At 40.0% G+C, this 21,445-nt stretch overlaps 1 protein-coding gene across 3 annotated transcripts in view; it reads right to left on the reverse strand.

Moving 5' to 3' along the window:
* LOC5515157 overlaps positions 1-21,445 on the reverse strand; it is a 48,950-nt gene that overhangs the window by 19,563 nt on the left and 7,942 nt on the right. The window contains exons 5-25 of one of the 3 annotated variants that reach the window (XM_048728991.1): positions 13,671-13,982; positions 13,097-13,408; positions 11,749-12,093; positions 11,262-11,573; positions 10,760-11,083; positions 10,087-10,398; positions 8,217-8,320; positions 7,534-7,822; positions 6,935-7,131; positions 5,834-5,997; positions 5,385-5,557; positions 5,110-5,193; positions 4,259-4,455; positions 3,885-3,954; positions 3,690-3,782; positions 3,323-3,573; positions 2,801-2,912; positions 2,428-2,652; positions 1,723-1,842; positions 1,084-1,242; positions 353-475 (exon numbers count right to left, since the gene is read on the reverse strand). In XM_048728991.1, the coding sequence (XP_048584948.1) occupies positions 353-475; positions 1,084-1,242; positions 1,723-1,842; positions 2,428-2,652; positions 2,801-2,912; positions 3,323-3,573; positions 3,690-3,782; positions 3,885-3,954; positions 4,259-4,455; positions 5,110-5,193; positions 5,385-5,557; positions 5,834-5,997; positions 6,935-7,131; positions 7,534-7,822; positions 8,217-8,320; positions 10,087-10,398; positions 10,760-11,083; positions 11,262-11,573; positions 11,749-12,093; positions 13,097-13,408; positions 13,671-13,982 (4,278 nt within the window). The remainder of the gene's footprint in view (positions 1-352; positions 476-1,083; positions 1,243-1,722; positions 1,843-2,427; positions 2,653-2,800; positions 2,913-3,322; positions 3,574-3,689; positions 3,783-3,884; positions 3,955-4,258; positions 4,456-5,109; positions 5,194-5,384; positions 5,558-5,833; positions 5,998-6,934; positions 7,132-7,533; positions 7,823-8,216; positions 8,321-10,086; positions 10,399-10,759; positions 11,084-11,261; positions 11,574-11,748; positions 12,094-13,096; positions 13,409-13,670; positions 13,983-21,445) is intronic. The other 2 variants (XM_048728993.1, XM_048728992.1) reach the window with 2 other exon arrangements.

The following is a 21,445-nucleotide window of genomic DNA, read 5'->3' on the forward strand; positions in this document are numbered from 1 at the left end:
ACTCTGCATGCAGTAAACAAAAGCAACTAAGGTAAACATTACTCTGCATGCAGCAAACAGAAGCGACTAAGATAAACATGACTCTGCATGCAGTAAACAAAAGCAACTAAGATAAATATGACCTTGTATACAGTAAACAAAAGCAACTAAGATAAATATGACCTTGTATACAGTAAACAAAAGCAACTACGATAAATATGATCCTGCTTTCAGTTATCAAAAGCAACTAAGAAAATCTTGGCGGCTTTGGATTTAGCAATGGCAGCCAAGCGGTTTCAGGGTCTAAATTGCATATTTCCAACATTAAAAAAAGCTCTTCCCGCTATGTAACCCTGTCACAGGGTCTGCTTACCTTCAGGGGTTAGTAAAGTGTGGTCCTCTGGGACTATTTTATGCAAAGCAGAAAACTTTGCGACTTTTCGAGTCCATCCCTGGTTGTTTAACCCACAAAGGGCATCTTCGAACCCACAGTGACCTGAAATAAATAAAAGGCTTTTCAAACCGTTTGATCTAAGATACAAATTTCATTTGGAAGACAAGGAGTGTGTAAACCTTGATGAATATTTTAGTTATTCAACATAAGCTTGGCTAAGCTTGGACGCAATAAGCTTGGACGCAATAATAGTTCTTGAGTCATCTTGGACTTACGTATTTTAGACTTGCGTATTCTGGACTTATGTTTTTTGGACTAACATATTCTGGGCTAACGTATTCTGGACTTAAGTATTCTGGACTTACGTATTCTGGACTTACGTATTCTGGACTTAAGTATTCTGAACTTAAGTATTCTGGGCTTACGTATTCTTGACTTAAGTATTCTGGGCTTACGTATTCTGAACTTACGTATTCTGAAATTACGTATTCTGGGCTTACGTATTCTGGACTTAAGTATTCTGGACTTACGTATTCTGGACTTACGTATTCTGGACTTACGTATTCTGGACTTAAGTATTCTGGACTTAAGTATTCTGGGCTTACGTATTCTGGACTTAAGTATTCTGGACTTACGTATTCTGGACTTAAGTATTCTGGACTTACGTATTCTGGACTTAAGTATTCTGGACTTACGTATTCTGGACTTACGTGTTCTGGACTTACGTATTCTGAAATTACGTATTCTGGATTTACGTATCCTGAGCTTACGTATTCTGAGCTTACGTATTCTGGCGGTGTTGCAAGACTGAGATTCCGCGGAGTCCCGACCCTGTGTCTCGCAAACAACACTTGACACGGGGCAGCTTCCTGAACCAAAAAAAGGACGAATAAAACAATATCATGAATGCTCAAAGAACTGTGGGGAAGGCTTAATGATTCGTTTATTCAATTGGAAAATAGCTTGGAAATGAGCGCCAAGCCCAAATCATTTTTTAGTCTCCGAAATAAAGCAAGATGCTGTGGTTTTATCAATAACTACCATCTATTATCGAAAATTAAACCTGCAGTATAAACAATAGCTTAGGCAGCTTAGTTGTATGGGTTTAACTTCTCAGGCAAGAGCTGCCAAGTCCAGGCTTCGGCTGTTGCTGACTCTTTACCTTAGGGACTGCAAAACCCTTTTGGAAAAATGACGTAAGCAGTCCCGTCAATTATTAAGAGTCAGCTGACCAACATAAGATTAGTTACGCACTAAGCCGAGATCATATTATTTGTTACCTAGTGATCTATATCAGTTAGTTTTTTATCTTTACTGGCTGTTTTTCCCCATTTTAAACATCACCATACGTTTAACATCACCATTGTTGTTGTCGTCGTCGTCGAAAGCAACACGCCCAGAATTGGAGCATGCCTCTGACCACGTCATACAAGTTCCATCTGGGCACGAGACCTCCGGACATGGAGAACCTTGAAAATATATAAAAAAAAGTTTGATGACTTCTACGCCTTGCTAAAACAGGTGTTTAGAATTCCAGGCCGGATCAGTTGAGCACGGTAACATTATTATCCCGGACAAACTGTTTGAGAATGTTTAAATGAGCGCGAGCTGCTTCTAAGTTGAAAGAACAGGGAATGGAAATGAGGCAAGGAAATACTGAACAAATAAAGGCATAGTTTTGATGCCATTATTTTAATGCGCTGTTCCAAACGCGTATGCATGCAAACACAAACAACAACAACAAATGTTTACTCGTGCTTACAAAAACATACAACGGAAAAGCAGTACAAAAATAGACAATCTAAGCCAGTACTGTACTTTACCGGATGTAAGCTACTACTAGGTATCGGAAACAGCTTAGCCCTAAACACACATGAAAGCGCAAATATTCAATGTCGGCTGTTTCATGCATTTGCATTTGTAACGGCACATTAAAAGAAGGGCGTATAAACAAGACACCAGTGGAACTTTGTGATCTGATATCCGTTTAATGTTAATGATGTAAAAATGTCCCTTCTCAAAAAGAAATACTAAGAAATACCAAGCTCACTTACCACAATGTGTTTCGTCAAATCTATCGCCACAATCTTTCTTCCCGTCACAGAATGTTGCAACCTCTATGCATTCTCCGGAGCTGCACTGGAACTCATGCAGACCACATGTGCAACCGCTCTCGTCTGATCCATCCACACACGAGTCACGCATACCATTACACCGTGACGTCTTTGTAACGCACTCTCCGTTATTGCACGTGAAGAGATGGTCTAAACATTTGTAGCCTGTACGAGAAAAAAAGGAAACAAAATCTAGAAGATGCTCGACAGGGTGGGGGCTATTTCGAAAGAGGGCAGTTATTTGTTGCTATAGGTGATAAATCCCAATGCAGATATCTAGTTATTACGAGCTTATTGGCAATCGGTGTCTCACCTGGCTCTGCTATTACCGGGGTACAGAGGCAATCCTCAGTAGTGATCTGGATATCACGTATTGCAATACCGGTCGCTGAGGCATTACTTGCAGCTTTCCCAGAAAACACAACCTGTAAATAAAATAAAACACATATAGATCTTCAATTTCAGTTTGGAATAACAGAAAAAATTAACATGAGAAATTGTACTATAATAAAATATTCAGGTACTGACTCTAAAAATTCAAATCTGGATATCTCATATATCTAGTATTTCTAGTCCTTTTTGTCAACTTTTCCTTAAATCCAATGAACGTGTACCCATATCATTTTCTTTCTTATTTTCTCGCCTCTACCACTTCAGGTGATCCTTCACTACCGCATACTCCTCCTCAAAGCACCATTCTCTACTACTTCCACCCTCGTTCACCTTCTCTTTTACTTCCTCTTCCTCTACCTTCAAGGATTCTTCTCCCAAATCCCCTTAACCTCGTTCCTTTGTTTCCTTTAGAGAATCCCTACTGCAAGGTCTAGTCAGTTACCTGCGAGTTTCTCTGTTGCAGCCATGAAACGTTTCCGCGTTTCCACATGTTTCCATGAAAACCATGCAGTGACCACAACACCCTTTCGTTACTAGATCTCACTAACAGCACCTCAATACTCGAATGATCATCGCTGGCGAGTTTGTAGTCGAAGTTTAGGCATATCTGCACATCCTGGTCTGATGGCATCCAAGGAATGGTCCCAGAGCCCAATGTTGCGGTCCCTGCACGTTCCATATATAGAGCTTTTTCTGGAAAAAGGATAAAATCGAGGTAAGAAACGCAAGTTCTTGGGCAGTTTTACCCTATCGCAGAACGAAAAATTCAATTGTAGGGGAATTCCTGTACTACTACAGAAGCATCTTACCAGTGGAGTTTAGTGCCCAAAAACTTGGGTTGTCATTTATGAACCAACCCTCGCATAAACCATTGCTAAAGTTACACTCTGTTAGAGTTCGTTCTGTAAGAGAAAAATGCACCAAAAACGTCAATTCGGGGTTGATGCTGGTAGTGGATCCTGTTGTTATATAATGTAAAGTCACGATAGAAAACCTTCGCTCACCCAATATTCTCAAATTCCCTAAATGACGTTGATGAGATCTTTTTAGCTCCGCGGGAAAGCTGTACACAATCTAAGAAGGTAGAACACAGTAATGTTTTATGTTTATCATATAGATACGTGTACGTACGTGTATGTATATATACCTGATATAAACAAGGTTCCTAGCAAACTTCCCTGATTATTTGCTTTAATGCCATGACATCGTCATCGGGCAATTTCAAATTCTATTAATTTTATCTGTTCTGTTGCACTCACCTGTTTCCTGATTTTGTTTTTTCAGTTTATCCTTTCTTTCAATCCATATAGTTTTACAGATATTGTATTTCACTTTCATTAGAAAACTTGATAATTGAAGTATTCCCTGTGATACTTACCCTAATGGCATAGTCCCTTGGCAGGAAGACAGCTGGTAGCGTGACATGGAGCGCTCGTGTTTCACACGAGATGGTCAAGTTCTCGTTCACTACGACTTGCTGGTAGTACGAGCCACCATAATCACGACCCACTGTTAGCGACAGATGGATGCCGTACTCCGGGCAGAAAAGGCCTTTACAACAAAACCTATACGAAGCTGAAAATGCAAAAAGGTAAAATAATGGTAACGATGAAACCAACTGTCAGCGACCACCAGCCGGACCGACACAACCCAACTGACACCGACTGCACGACCAACACAGCCCAACTGACACTACTGCCCGATCGATACAGCCCAATCGACACAGGATTCCCAACCAACACAGTCCAACTGACACCGACTGAATGACCGACCCAGCCCAACTGATACCGACTGCACGACCAACACAGCCCAACTGACACTACTGCCCGATCGACACAGCCCAATCGACACAGGATTCCCAACCAACACAACCCAACTGACACCGACTGCTATGACTGACACAGCCCAACTGATACCGGCTGCACGACCAACACAGCCCAACAGACACTACTGCCCGACCGACAAAGCCCAATCGACACAGGCTTCCCAACCAACACAACCCAACTGACACCGACTGCCAGACGGACACAGTCCAACTGATACCGACTGTACGACCAACACAGCCCAACTAACACTACTGCCCGACCGACAAAGCCCAATCGACACAGGCTTCCCAACCAACACAGCCCGACGGACACCGACTGCACGAGTAACACAGACCAAACATCCCATAAATCTTAACGACAGTTAAAGGCATGGCATAGATTAACGTGCTTTCCATGGATTTACCTGACAGTTCAATAGGGGATCCTAGTTCAGCTTGAATTTCTCCAGCTGTGACATTCTTAAGCTGAAAGAGCAACTCCCGTTTCCCTTGAATGATAATTACAAAAGAACCCTGTAAGTGGAACAGTTGTGAAAGGATTCCAAACATGTTCTGCTGAATTTTTCTTTTTTGCGCACATGCAATTGCTTGAGCGGTCAAACTTTTAAATGCATCAAACTTTACTCTTAGAAACTAACTGCGGGGGTAAGAGAGTAATAATAGACCACGTTTAATATACCTGGAGCAGTCCAAAACAAGCGTTGAGCCGGTATCTCTCTCAGGTCGCTCACGCTAAACTCTGGAGCAATTCTGATTGACATGTGTGATTCCTGGCTTCGCAGAAGGTATGCCTCCAGATAGTACAGCCGACAAGGACTAAGATACTGTGCTTTAGATGTCTGTTCTGGATACCTAAGGAAAGATCATTGTTAATAATAAGACTCGTAAATAATTTACTGGAAAGTATATCAAGTATAAGTGTTGAGACATCAGTCTCTTATAAAATATGCTAATAACGTCATTAACTTATTAACTAAATATATAGTAGAAAAACCTTACTAGTTAGTACATTTGTTGTTCATTAACGCTAAAATGACATTCATTTATGCCAATAGCTGTATCGACAACGTGTATTGAACGTTCATCATCATACGAAACAGCATTAACGTGAAGCATAGAGAGGCTTACTTGTTGAACACATTGAATGGAGACCTGCGCTGAGCCTTGATGATGTAATCCACGTAAGTGACATCAGAATGGAACTCCTCTTCCGATACCTCACTAAGCCACATTTCACACTCGTCATCACAACTCACCAGGAAATGATAACGGCCAGCCTCCATGCCAGAAATCTGTCGAAAAGAGTTTAAAGCCGCATTGTCACCAGTTTACTTCCGGTTCCGATTACACAACAATCTCCGACGATTTTTAACGGAAAACGCAAAAAAAATATTTCAAAATATTGAAAGCAGTGTATCTATTGCAAGTTTCTTCGAGGATGTGATTGATAATTTTGAGCGGATGGCATGTTAAATATCTCGGATTCTAATAGATTCTTTTGTCTTTTAATGGTCGAGGTTTCCGTCCGACCTCCGGAAGTGAACTGGTGACAATGCGGACTCATTCTTTCCTGCTCCAATTTGCAACACTGAAACTCACTTGCACAGACTTTATTGCGGCACTAAAAAATTCGTTACGTAAATCGGGCTCATAACGTTTAAAGAACCAAAACCTTGCCAGGATAAATTGCTCGAGTGATATGAGTAAGCTATGATTACCTGAAAGCACGCTATTGACACAATACCGCTATCACCACTCCCTAAGCTTACCCTATTAACATCGTTACTTGATTACCATGATACCTGAAAGTATCACGTCGTCACTTAGAAATTACCATACTACATGAATGTATGCTATTGACATCGTCATTTAGTAATAACCATACTACCTGAAAGTATGCTATTGACATCGTCACTTAAACATTACCATACTAACTGAAAGTATGCTATTGACATCGTCACTTAATACAATACTATCTGAAAGTACGCTATTGCCATCGCCATTTAATTACCATACAACCTTAAAGTATGCTATTGACATCGTCACTTAATACAATACTATCTGAAAGTACGCTATTGCCATCGCCATTTAATTACCATACTACCTGAAAGGATGCTATTGACATTGTCACTTAATTACCATACTACCGGAATTTATGCTATTGACATCGTCACTTAACTAAATTACCATCGTAAGTTAACTAAATTACCATCATCATTGCCATACTACCTGAAAGTATGCTGTCGCACGTATTGGCACAAGATCGTAATCACGAGCGAGTGCAGGAAATCCATTTGTGATGAACACAGACACAGGCCGATTCCTGATCAGGAAAGTGTTGTACTTTAATAACTGGCCTTCAGATCTGTCAATCAACTGCTTTGGCCATCGCTCCTGAAGGACACCTAGTGATTCGCGGATTTTATCTGAAACAAAAAAAAAAACGTTACAAATTTTCAGAAATAAAGATCCGGGGAAAGGATAGGGGTTGTACCCCTTAGTTTTTGGTCGCCACGTCTAAAACTCACCTTGGCCTCTCTTTGTGTGCAATTTCTTTGTGGTGAAAATGGTTTTGACGATATTACTACATTGTAAAGCTTTTATGGTCATGACACATATATGCGTTTATGTAGCACACTTTTTTTCGCTGCCAGTTGCTGCGTGACATTTAGAAGTGGCATTAAGCAAAGGCTTGCATGTTCCTTTTTTTTTATAGATTTTGGCTTTCTCGAGGGATTTGGGACATTAGGGGTTTCCCTTAACAACCCGTCAGATATCAAATGTACGACGGGACTCAAATATTCTAGGTGGCTTTATTAGTTACTTACCAAACGTAAAGACGTTCAGGCTACACAGAGACAAAACCTTGTTATGTCCAGACATCTCAATCGAGACATTCCGGCCAAAGACAGGCGGATCACAAACATACAGCATTCCACCAGTAACAAAGAATCTACTGACACCACTGTAGCATACACTGGGCGCGTCTTCCCCGTGCGATGGATGCGCGCGCACACGCAACACAGGCGTTATGTCACTCTTAGAAGGAAAGGTTACCGAAACACTATGGATGTAAACCTCTCGCCCTAGGCGAACGTTAATTGAAGGGTCTGTTTGCTGTGAAAGGAACGAAAAAAGAAATATCTTAGTTAACCTGCTGCTGTTGCTGTTGTAGTTGTGTTTGTTGTCTCTGCTGTTGGCGTTGTAATTTTTATTGTAACTGCTGTCTGTTTTGTTGTTGTTACTGTTGTGGTTATTGCTGTGGTTGTTTTTGATGTTGTTGTTGTCTTATTTTATGTGCAGTACAGTATGTACAGTTGTTGTTGTTGCTATTGTCTCTGTTGTTGAAGATGTTGCTGTTGGTTAAATCTTCTTCTCATTTCTGTTCTGTGGTAGTTGCGGTGCTGGAGACACTTCCCTTGTTGTGTATTTCCCTACTTATAGTTACTGGTACAAAAAAGGGAGAAATATGTTTATTTAAAATAATCTAATTCATTTGGTTGAGTCTTACCCTTTCTAAAATGAAGCATGTGTTTTCGCTGTTATCAAACAGAACCCCAATAGAAGCCGCACTCAATGGCGACGACGCAGACAATTCGAGGATTGTCACATTTGCTGAAATTATAAGAAGATTCTCGTGATCTTACACTAAATAAAATAAGTTAAAATATAGCTACATCACCTCGCGGGAAGTAATAATAACAACAACAACAACAACAACAACAACAACAACAACAACAACAACAACAACAACAACAACAACAGTAGCAGTAGCAACGCCTTTGCTCGAGGGACCAAAGCTTTGCAAAATCTAGCTATAGCATAAAAATACATGCTCGAAGATCCAGCGTACTTTGCGGGAGCTCCCAGGTCATACCCGCGTAAAAGCAGCTGGAAAAGTGTCCTATTAAGACTAGTTCAGGGGGCGTGACAAGTCAGAAGCTTAAGCCAATTTGAAACTGACAGTCGATGTTGTAAAATTAATACAGTTTCTTTCTTTAAATACCACATTGGGAAATATGTTTTTCTTCGGTCAGTACACACTAAATCGTTGTCTTGTTTGAATTGGTTTAAACTTTTGGGAAGAAGCACTGTTGTAGACAAAATATGGAAAATTGAACCTTTGTTTACGTTTTTTCATGCTGCAACCCGTCGATTCAGCAGGCGACTTTTCACAAGAAATATTCGTCTCAGTATACTAAATATACTAAACGCGACTGAATCACAAGCAATTGTTCTGGCAGAGTTTTTTATTTCGCGCAAAACAAAGTAACTTGATCTATCCAACAGGCAAAGCATTTGTTAATTAAGATTTATAAGTTAACACTGCTTTGCTGTGATTGGGCCTTTTTCATACCCAATCACAGCAGTGCATCTCCTGAAATTCAAAATTGTTACAAACTTTTCCAGCAGCTATTACGCAGAGTTGACCTTTGGGAGCGCCTGCAAAGTACGCTGGATCTTCGAGCATGCAAAACATAATGTATGGATAAAGATATTTTAATAGATTTTAAATTAATATAAAAACAAAAGTAAGAGTGCATATTAAATCTAGTCCATAGTTTCCATGCTAGCAGAGGCCTCTATTCTTTGTATTTCGCTGGGCTGGCGTTTCCGAGGAAAAGAGGCCACTGCCATAGGTCGCAAGTTCGTTTGATCAAACCGCCGTCCACGATCGTGGACGGGAGATCAAGAGAGCATGCTCCGTTCATTAATTGCTGGCCACTATTTGAGCCTACCATGACTAGCGCATGCGTGAAGCGTATATCCGCTGCGGGATAATAACCCCGTCCTCCGTAGAAATATCACGCGACGAATTTTTAAAGAAGCCATTCAATGCCATATCATCATTCAGAATTTTCTCTCTTTTGGCTAACTAGTCAATCTTCCGTTAACAGCTTTTGCATATTCTTCTGGAATTAGCTAATCTAAGTATACCAAAAAGTTTTGTAACATTTTCCTCGAGTCCAACTGTGCGATATTTACATTGAAGAAACTCGCCTGCTCAGATGTCTTGAAATTAATCCCACAAACAAGACAAAACTTGTCTTTGCTGCGTTTGCTGTTCAATCATTTTATTGACGTTTTAGGTGACTGAAATTGAACAGTTGTTTTCTTTTTTTCGAAGAGGAGAACTAACCGGATTTTGATTCATAATTTGCGACTAAACCCATGCAAAGAATATTAGCATTTGACAGCTTTCGCGCGATGGTACGGGTTTTGGCACGTCATGCGGTCGCTTAGGAACGCTCACGCATGCGCAACGAAAACAGTTTCGACCCATGGCAGAGGTCTCTTTTCCTCGCGAACGCCAGCCCAGCGAAATACAGAGAAAAGAGGCCTTTGCTAGCAGGGAAATCCATAGCCTTTATTAAACAAACCTGTAGGAGGTCCGCAAGCCACACACATATCAGCTTGTTCTCGATTTTGCGGTTTATATTCAAAACTACAATCCAACAAAGTCGGGGGAAATTGAGTGTTGTCACATGACACGTTTCCCAGAAGCCCCACTGTTCGTGGATCTTCTCCATACACGTGATCGAAAACGGGATTAGAAAATCCTGGTACACCAAGCCAGCGGCACACTGTCAAGCTTGCTAAGGCAGAGTTTGGACCTATTGCAGCGCCCCAGATCCCATCTATTTGCACTTGCACCCGTCCGTTATTCCATGATGACCCATTTAGAAGCCGCACTAGACAAAAAGAAAATGTGGATACAAGAGGAAAATGCACTCACCCTTCCTTCCATCGCTATATCTTTTTTCTTTTTAATTGTTCTGTGTTAACAGAAAAAGACCCACACCTTCAACCCATCTTGAGAACTTGAGGAATTCGAAATTCCGGGAGGAGGGTGGGGTGGGGGGGTATTGCGGGGTAATGGGGGAAGCTAGTATTAAGGCTGAAAACGAATACGCAATAAAACGCAAAGCAAGAGGCGTTTAACACAAAACCTTTACACGTTTCCTGTCTCGTGTATCATGGCTAACATAAATTGACTTTTATGATCTATTTGCATTCAATTCAATAGGAAAAATAAGACGGCGAACAACTTACCAGCGGTATCTCCACATACAACACCAACATCAGTATCGTGATTGCAGTCTGTATCTCGCCCCATGACGTCATGTAGGCATGACAACAAGTTCACCTCATTTCCTTCACATCGCACATTTCTCAGCAGAATCGCGCCATCTCCGGGCCCAAATGCAGTATTTTTGACCGGGTACCCTGTGCTGCCTCTTCCCAGCATCCTACATACAACACTAGCATCCAGGCTATCCCAGCCTAAATTGCAAACGGTGCCATTTATTCCAGCAATGGAAAGTTCTAGTCGTCCTTGGTTCGCCGTTGAGCCTCGGCCAACTAGGCGAAGATGAACTGAAAAAATCAATCGAAATACTTTACTAAAATATAAATCTCTCTAGTCGAGAAAACGCTCAAATCAGCAGACACAATAACTCAATATGATGTCAGAAGCTTGAAACGGGCACTCATATATAGTAACGTCTATAATTATTGGTTAAGCTAAAAGAATGGTTAGAAAGTCTATTTTTACCTGCCGGTTCTTCACAAAACACTCCAGCATTGGCACGTCCGTCACAAGGTGTGAAGCCATACCCATCACAGTCGAAAAGGGATCTCTCATCCCCGCGACACCTCACAATCCCAAGTACTGCAATACCAGAACTTTGTCCGAAAACGGACCCTACAGTGGCCGAAAAAGCGTCCGGATATCCAAGTAATCGGCACACAACACGCGCATGTTTTACATTCCAGGTAATATCGCAAACAGGACCCCATGTGCCAGACACCTTGAGCTGAACGAGACCAGAGCTAGGTAATGTGCCGTTGATGAGACGGACTGGAACTAGAATTTATACATGATAACTGAGTACATGTTACACTGTATTTTTAACAGTAAGAAACTTGAGTGCAAAGGATGTACTAAAGAGGCTGCACCACAAATGCCGAAGTAGCCTTATCCCTTATGAAGTTCATATGTAACACTAAACAACGATACAAAAAGCTACTAGCCAACAGACCTGTATTATTCCGTTGACCGCATATCACGCCAACCTTCCGGCTAAGTGCTTGAAAGCCCAGCCGATATGTACATTCGCCAATTGCTGTCTCTGTTCCAGTGCAATCGACGTCTGTTATCATCGCATTATATCCTTCACTGGTGTCGTTAAACATCCTTCCATCAACAGCAAAAGATGCATCAGCGAATCCAAGCATTCGGCAGACAACCCGGGCGCTGTTAATTGACCAGCTGCTGGTGATGGCGAGGCTGGTCCAGGTCTTGTTGTAAGATCCGTGGGTGTGTCCAAAAGCCACTTCAACCACACCCTCACTAGGGGTACGACCACCGACTAGTTGGAGCTTCACTGTTAAAAGAAAAAAAAATCAGCCTGGTGAACAATATCAACTCAAAGTTATACTGACGTGCATCCTTCCCCCCGTATTTTCGAGTCATTATTGTTCCGATTTTCCTTAGTGTCAGCTGACTCACTAGTTGCGCCAGATTGCATCAGGACCTGGCGCCCGTTTCTCGAAACTCCCAAGAATTCTCGGGCCCGAAAACTTTATTTTGTATTTTTGCTAAAAATTTCGCATGTTTTCCTTTTGGAGAACCGCTTTCGTGTTTTAGAACAGTTTGAACTTCCTTTGGTTCGTATTCCATAGGGCTATTTTTGAGATTTTGCTGGAGCCAAAAAGTTACCCGAAAAGTCCCGAGAACTTTCTTAATATTTAAGCCATGTGAATTTCGGGCCCGAGTAGTTCGGGAAAAGTCAAAATCTATAAATCTATAAAAAGAATCATCCTTCACATGAATCTATGTGGCAAAATAAGATGGTTGACGATATTTTAACACATTTACCATACCATAAACTTTATAGGATTAGCCAGCTTTTCAAATTTAAGAAATAAATCGTTTTCGGGCCCGAGAATTCTCGGGTGTTTCGAGAAACGAGCCCCTGAAGATAGGAAACACCCCGGGATCAGTGTCGTGATTCGAACTCGGGCCAGAGCTTTGAAGAGCCAGAGCGCGGTACCAATGCTTGTTGAATTACGATTAAGCCTGCTGCACACTAGTGTTACGACATAGCCGCGCACTCTTTTAACTTCGACATAAAGACATGGACATGATGACATAAAAGAAAATACACGTTTTTTTTTTCTTATGTCGTTATGTCCATGTCGTTATGTCGGGCTTATGTCTTTATGTCGAACAATTTACACTTGAACATATGAACATAACAGTGCGCGCGCCTATGTTGTTATGTCACTAGTGTGCACCAGGCATTACGATTCTGAATCCCAGTGAGCCGATGCTTTTGTCTGTGGATTTTTAAGTTAGTAAATCGCTGCAAAACAAACGACACCTACCCTCCAGATTTCCGCAAACCACTCCCGCCGGAAGCCCGTGTTCAATGACCTCTGTCTTCATCGGGCAGTCGAATAAGGAACTTTCATTCCCCAAACACTGAACATCGTTCAGTAGTGTGCGCATGCCATATTGCACACCAAAGAACGCCTCTTTTACGATATTGCTAGCACGTGGGAGACCCTTCATCCTACAAACGACGTCAGCATCTTCTCTGTCCCATCCGACGCCATGGATAGCACCGAACGTTCCATTTAATAGAACAATGACATTACCCTGGTTAGGCGTGAGGCCCCCGACCAGAAAAACGTCATCTGTTGAGTAAAGGCCAGACTCAGATGCCGAATGATAAAATGCATACAAAATTACAAAATTCCCGCTTTATGTAACATATTAAGTTCCAGTTGTTGTCGTTGTCGTTGTTGCTGAACAGCGTTCTTCGTTACCAAATTTCCTAGTCATCTAAACCTTCTAGGCAACATTTTTTTTCTATCTCAGTTCAGTTAATTTCGCTAAAACTCTCGCAGTTTTGTGGGCTGTGAAATGCTAATATTTCGTCGAAAAAAACGCATTCACCTTTAGGATCCCCGCAAACGACACCAGCATCTTGCGCATGGGCACAACCAATCGAATCTTCTCGAGGGCAGTCTAACAAAGATTGCTCGGTCCCGGTACACTGGAATTCACTAAACAACACAGGACCTTCGCCTGGTCCGAATAATCCCCCTCTTACAGCTTGTGTAGCATTGGGCAAATCTAGCATCCGGCATGCAACACGTGCTTCCTTGATGCCCCATGATACATTGCCGCTGACTGTGCCCCAGGTCCCGTTTACTAGAAGCTCTAAACGTCCTTGGGTACGATGACTACTAGCTAAACGAATAATACCTGAAAATAAAAGTGTTATAATATAACCTATAATAGCAATTAAAAACATGACTGCGATTGACAAAATAAGATTATTTCAATTAAAGATTATCCCTTTCTGTAGCTATAAAAATACTTTAGACCATAACATTTCAGTCTGATAGAAAAAAGAATAGACAGAAGAATAGACAGAAGAATAGAAGAAGATTCAGGTAACAGTTTTGAATTGATGAAAATCCGCATTTTAAGCGGAGGATTTTAAGAACGTGACGTCAGATTGTAGATTTGAAGTTAAGGTGACTCGAGACAAAGTCGAGAGAGGGAAAGCTAGTCAAAACGCGCCAGGGCCTAGCGGAATCGCACAATACGCAAAATTCAAATATATTACTTGAAGCCCATAACAACCCATCCTTCTGTTATAGCTGGATATAGTTCGCCTTTTTTAAAGAGTTAGTAGCAGAGCCAGCGCGGCGACACATAGGTATAAAGAAATTGTAGCGGAGCCAGCTCGGCCGCAGGCCGCGCGCGAAGCTCTATATGTATAGAGAAATGGTATATATAACTATGCGACTCAGTTTTTTTGTGGTGTCGCCCGCCTGCCCGTGGAGCCAGCACGATTTGCAATAACTTAGCAAAACGCCACCTCAGTGAAATAATTATACAAGAATATATTTTAGCACTATCCGAGAATGCTACATACTTAATAAAACCCCGAAAGTTGCATCAAAAATTACAATTATTTAGTTTTTAGTGTTTGTGTATTTACACTCACAACCCTGCGTCTAATTTTCCCCCCGTTTTGCTCTTCTAACTCGCGGCCGACACCGTGAATTGATAAAGTTTTTGCATTATTTTTGTTTTGGCTAAAGCCAAGAAAGAAATCCGACACATCTTAACACTTTTATAATAAAAAGACGTACAAATGATGGACGGAAGGACAAAGGATGGGTTTGGAAAAAGAAGGTAAGTAAGACGTCAATTTTATAAACTTCGTCGAGGGCTATGAAAAACTCTTGTGTATTGATATATTTCTAGCACTCAAACAGTTAAAGCCGTGATGGGATGTTGATGTTTTATTTTCCCTAGTTCCTAACTAGTAATTCAGATAGTTTTTCAATACATTATCCCATAAAAAGGATAGAAAGTGTGCGATTGATTGTTCGTAAACAACCGTCGCGTTTGTTTTAGAAAATGTTGTTATTTCTTTGCTTTTAATTCATTCAAGAAGTGAACTAATCAAGCTTTTTATGGGATAACTTTTTAATTGTAAATAAAAAACGATTTCTTATCTGGAGATTTTTCATCACATTTAAGTTCTGTCAGCTCTTTTATGACGTTTTCATACAACATCTCAAAACCCCCATCTCTTCAATTTTCATAGAAAACTAAAGACAGCTTTTTGTTGGGAGCATTTAGTTCGATACCTATAGTTTTTCTCTTACAGCTTTTCCTAAGAAAAAGGTCAAAAGGCAATTCAACCTCTGGTTCATTAGCCCCTAAAAAACAGACTTCATATATTAATTTTCTATTCAAGGTTATATTTTAAAGAACCTTCTAATTTTAGGTTTATCAATTAGGTTTTGTGCAGCATAACATTTATATCATTAGTATTCTTCCGTAGCGTTTTGTCACTGTTCTCCAATTTTTTTCAGTCGAATCCCAACTCAAGCAGCTGCCAGCTTTAAAGGCATGATGCTAGGGCAGGATGTATTCATTAATACAGCTAAGTAACAAAAAGATAGATAATAGTTACAAATGAAAACTTGTTATAAAAAAAATGAACCAGGCTAATAAAATAAACTAAAAGTAGTCAGAAACTTTGAAAACAAGTTAGATTGGTTTATTTCGTTCACCCTTTGACAAAGTGGCTGGTACAAAACACTGACCAACATTGGCCCTTATTGCAAATGGACTAAATGGGTTTTCTAGTAAAAAAATCAAGTTTCAATTTGAACTAATTAACTGCACAGGGTTTTGTGAGCAATCTACTTTTCAAATAGCTGATATGAATACAGCTCAATACATAGGAATCTGAGATGATATTTGCAAAAATCAACAGCAATACCATTTGACCTTTCATGCAATTATTTCAAAGATAATTTAGCACTGTACATGGAAGTGATGTGAAATGAAAATATAGCTACCTTTTTTTAACAAACTGCATCTTTTTGTAATGCCACACCAAGCCCTATTTTATGTTTTAACACAAAAATACCAGGTGAACATACCCTTGAAACCATGATGTTTCAATATGGGGTCTAGTGGGTCCATGGACCTCCTCATCGAGGGTCAGTGTTTTGTACAATCCACCCAAGACAAAGTGTCAATTCAAAAAGTATTAGCCAAAACAACCCAGTAAACAGGGCTTCTGGAATTACGCGGAAAATAACTCAAAATTACGCGGGATTCTTTGCTAAATTACGCGGAGAATCAATCATTACGCGCTAAACTACGCGGGGTTTTGCAATACATTTTTCTTTAAAAATCACAATTTTGCGGGATTCTTTACTGAATTACGCGCTAAATTACACGGAATACCAACTGTTACGCCCAAACTACATTTTGTACCGAAGGAAAGCACAAAATAACTTGAAAAAGTATATAGCCACCTATAGCCACCAGCCAATTAAAAAGGTATTTTATTATTAGTCCTAGACCTTCGCGGTTTAGCAAAGAACGCCTAGTCATTTTATTTGTTTTCGAAATTCAGTTCGAAATATCGCACTCTTACGAAGAATATCTCTCTTTTTTTACGAGAAATAGAGGTAAGAACCCTAAAAAAACACATCAGCTGTGCAACTAAATGTTTTGTCTTTCAAAATTTAGCCAAATTACGCGGGATTACGCGGAAATTTGTGGATTACGCGGATTACGCGGAAAAAGCCAAATTACGCGCTTCCGCACAAGCGCGTAATTCCAGAAGCCATGAGTAAAGAAGGTTGATAAAACTGTTTATCCAATATTTGTAATTTCTACCAAATAACTTTTATTACCCTTCAACTGAGAGAAAATTATAAAAATCAAGAAAATCTAGAAGTAGTGCAATGTGAAATGAAGAAAGGGAATTTGGACAGTGTAGGCAAATATGGACCACATTTACTGGCAAAAATAATAGGATAATGTATAGAAACGCGTTGTGTGCTGATATGGTTTTAAATGTTAAAGAGAATAAAAAAGCACCCATTTTGCTGTAAATAAAAACTATAATTCATTTTCAATTCTTCAATGTTCCGTAATCGATGATACCTCAAAATACACCCAAACAAGTTTTCCCGGGTTAAACAACAAAAAATATACCTATACATATCCAACTCTACACCTGTGCATCACGAACTCTTCTATGAATGGCTTCACTCACACATTACATATATACATACATATATGTATTAAGCCTAACAAGCCTCTGGCTTCGGCTTTTCCTTTTCAATAAAAGATTGATTGATTATTATAATATGGCTTAAATAGATTGTACGCTGGCTCCGCTTTTAGGCAGTGCCTAAATCTATATATTACTTTTGATTATTGTGATCAAAGTAAACTCCCTCTCGGCGCTTTAAGGGTCTCCCAAAAGAAATTGCGGAGGTATTATTGTACATTACAAAAATTTGTGCAATTTTCAATCAATATACTTAGTGGATATTTTATGTTTCCCAGCCCCTCAAAATTACAGAGTAAAAAACATTTTGCAATTGCCAAATTTAAAATGCCTTTAAAATTCACTACAAAGACCCGAAGATAGGCTTTATTGACAAAACGAAATCTAAGGACATATCGCAGGTCGACCATTTGTAGTGAGAAGTAAACTTGTCGATTTGTCGTATTTCCAAGACATGTGTAACAATCGGCTTATATGAAAATGTGGGCGGATAGACACAACTGCTTGAGCGGAGAGGGGTTGTCAGCCTAGTTTTCCTACCTAGTCTGAATCACTCTCAGACATATACCTCCATGATCTTGGCTCAGTAGAAATAGATTGTCCAAAATTGTTCCATTTTCTATGCATTAAAGAATTTAGATCAACAATTTATTATCGTTTACAATTGATAATCAATCGGTTATTTGTAATATTTTATTGTAAGCAGAATTGTAATCATCTCAATTACTTTCTTGAATTAGCCGATGAATTGATTCTTTGAGTGAATAGGTATTGTGCGGGAGCTTAAAATGGCGGCATGGTTGGCCAAACGAAACGCAAGTTTTGAAGAAAGTTTAAGCTTCTGACGACACAGCCATTAGGGCGCGCTGCTCACGAACTAGCGCGCGTAAGCAAACCAGAAAATAACAATGATGAAAATGAAATATATCGTCCCAAAAAATGTACTTGTATGATTTTAGGTAGAACATTTTGCCTTCAAATCATAGTCAAATGAGCCTACCAACTAGATGGTCAAAGTGAAAAAAATATATACCCTGGTTGTTATAAAAATAACAAAAGCAGATGGTAAGTTGTTGTCGTAGGGTCAGTGATACTGGTCTTGGTGAAAAAAATGTGTTAAAAGCGGACATTAATCCTTGAGTAGTAAAAGAACCGATGCCGACTAATGAGTCTCCACTTGTCTTAGCCCATTGACCAGTCGCTGATGTCAAACGTCTGATCGATTTCATTCGCTTATCTGCTCGAGGCCAAAAGCCTTTTTTATGGGCGCTTTGTTGGCTCATAAAACATCGGGAAGACAACCCACTTATTTTGTGAGATCTGATTTAATAAGCAGTTACTGTTATTAAAGTTGGCACGTAGCGCACATTTCACACACATAAAATGGTAAATAAACTTAAGCACGTGACACCGTAGATGTGTCACGTGTTTCGAAGTGGCGATACCTATGTGTATCAAAACAATCTCAAACAATCATCGCATTTTAAACAGACAAAATAAACAGAAAATAATAAAAGCTAGCTAGCATAGAACGTTGAACATTTTGCATAGTTCTTGAGATACATATATACACTGTTGCCCAAACTGTGTTTCCTTTTTTATTTCGTGACTAGGTTAATAAAACAGTTTCGCTAGCCATCATTTTGTCCTCCTAGCAACTTTAAAACAAGAACAAATTCTATTTGCATTAGTTTCCTACAATTATTGCGTCAATTTCAACTATTTAAGTTGTTAAATAAAAAAATAAGCTATGTTTTGGATGGTTTATTCTGCAATTTTATACGTAAAAGAAAAATAACATTAAAAAGAAGAGGCCACCTTAGTTATTTGAAGGATATATCTCCTTTATCATTGCAGGCAACGAACCAAATTGACTATTTTAAATTTCTTTTAATTTATAGGGTTTACGGCTTTTTCAATGAATCGGCTTTAAGTTAACAATTATAACAGAAAAAAAAAGGTTCCCCGAGACTACGTGCAGTGATTTTTAATGTGGGCACTAATGCGCCAACTCTTTTCAACGCTTATTTCCTATACCAAGCCTTTTGTCTAAAGCCTTTGTAATAAACAAAATGAAATGGATTGCGAGAGAAATTAACACGTTGCTGCAGGGGTTTGGGTAGGGATATGTCCGTTTAATACATTCGATAATAATAGATTTAGGCATTGCCTAAAAGCGGAGCTCCAAACGTGTTGTTTTAGTAGCTCCGCTACTAAAACAACACGTTTGAAACAATTGCAAGAAGCCGCGGCATATCAAAGATGTCTTTATATGGGGTACCTATTTTTAGTTTACTTTAGACATATTTTTTTCCATGCATGTTGTGAGAAAATGATCAGATGATCACGGGTAAATCCGATAGAAATTATTTAGAATATAGAATATAGAATAATATGTGAGCTATCTGTAAGAGTGTGTACTTGCAGGGATATTGTTAATGCACCTACAATCGCAATGTAAAATTTGAGTATTAAGTGGAAAAACCAAAGACATGCGATAATAATTTTATTCGTCGCTTCTTAGCGTAACTTCCCTGCTAGCAGAGGCCTCTTTTCTCTGTATTTCGCTGGGCTGGAGTGACCAGCCTCTGCTAGCAGGGAATAGCGTAACGTGACTGAATGATTTTTATGATGTTTAGCATTTCTTCTCAAAACTCTTAGTCAATATTTTATGGTATTGCTTGTAAGCACTTTAACAAACTTCGGTGAAGTGTGTTGTTTTATATTTTCCCGCCAAAACAGGAAATGATAACCTCGATCCAATCTCTTTTGCGCGTCCATGAAAAAGAGCGACAATGTTCAAAGCTAGAAAATTCAAATTTCGACCAAACTTGCTTCCTTTTCAGCATTTGAAAGCTTATCTATGCTTTTTTTAAGATTGCTATAAGTGAAAGGTTATAAGGACTTTAAGTGCAGTGTAATAAACGAGCTATTGGCTTTTATCTGGTTTCTATAAGATCACTAAGGGGCGAAAGTCCGGAGGGACTTAATACCGATAAAAACAGTAGCGAGTTTATTAAACAGTACTTCAAAGCTTATAAATCATTCAATAGCAATTCTTTTCAACCGAAAAAGCGCAACGACTCCATCCCTGGTGAGCCCACGCTATGTCAGAAAATCGACTTGCAAATATAACACAACTTCATTTGCCTTGGGATTCTTCTCGAAGATACACACAACTATACATTTTTGGATTTTCGTTATTTCTCCAACGGAGAAAGCATACCCAGGTATTTTTTGAAAATTATTGTCCGTTTATCGATTGCTTGTTTTACGGTGTATTTCTGGACTTATTTTTGCTCTGTTTGTCTTCATTAGTATTCATATATAAAACACTGTGAGAAATTTTATTTAAATCACTCTAACAAAGTAAATTCCTTTCAATCCTGCTAGAATTAAATTCCCTCGCCATGCTTTTAGGATCTGGTGTAGTTTCTGCTGTATTAATGTTCCCAATCCAGAAAATTCACAACAAAGTGAGTGTGGGGTAATGTGTTTGGAAATGAAGAGCTCCACACTTGCAGGTCAAAGCTAGAATAGAGGAGGGATTGTCCTCCTTGTGGGAGGACCTGTACCAGGGATGCACGCGCAAACCCTTGGAGGGTCCCCCCCGCCACCAGGGCCGTAGTCACAATACCCAGGGGGGGGGGGGGGGGGGTGCCTACACTCATCAGGGCAGCAGCCACAATACCCAGGGGGGGGGGGGGGGGTTCAAATGGGCTCTCGCTTCGCTCGAAAAACTAATTTTGTGGAGTTCAATCAGAAAATCGACTTGCAAATATAACACAACTTCATTTGCCTTGGGATTCTTCTCGAAGATACCCAGGGGGGGGGGGGGGGGGGGGTTCGAATGGGCTCTCGCTTCGCTCGAAAAACTAATTTTGTGGAGTTCAATCAGAAAATCGACTTGCAAATATAACACAACTTCATTTGCCTTGGGATTCTTCTCGAAGATACCCAGGGGGGGGGGGGGGGGGGGGGGTTCGAATGGGCTCTCGCTTCGCTCGAAAAACTAATTTTGTGGAGTTCAATCAGAAAATCGACTTGCAAATATAACACAACTTCATTTGCCTTGGGATTCTTCTCGAAGATACCCAGGGGGGGGGGG

This window comes from Nematostella vectensis, chromosome 6, assembly GCF_932526225.1.
Source record: "Nematostella vectensis chromosome 6, jaNemVect1.1, whole genome shotgun sequence".
NCBI lineage: Eukaryota > Metazoa > Cnidaria > Anthozoa > Actiniaria > Edwardsiidae > Nematostella > Nematostella vectensis.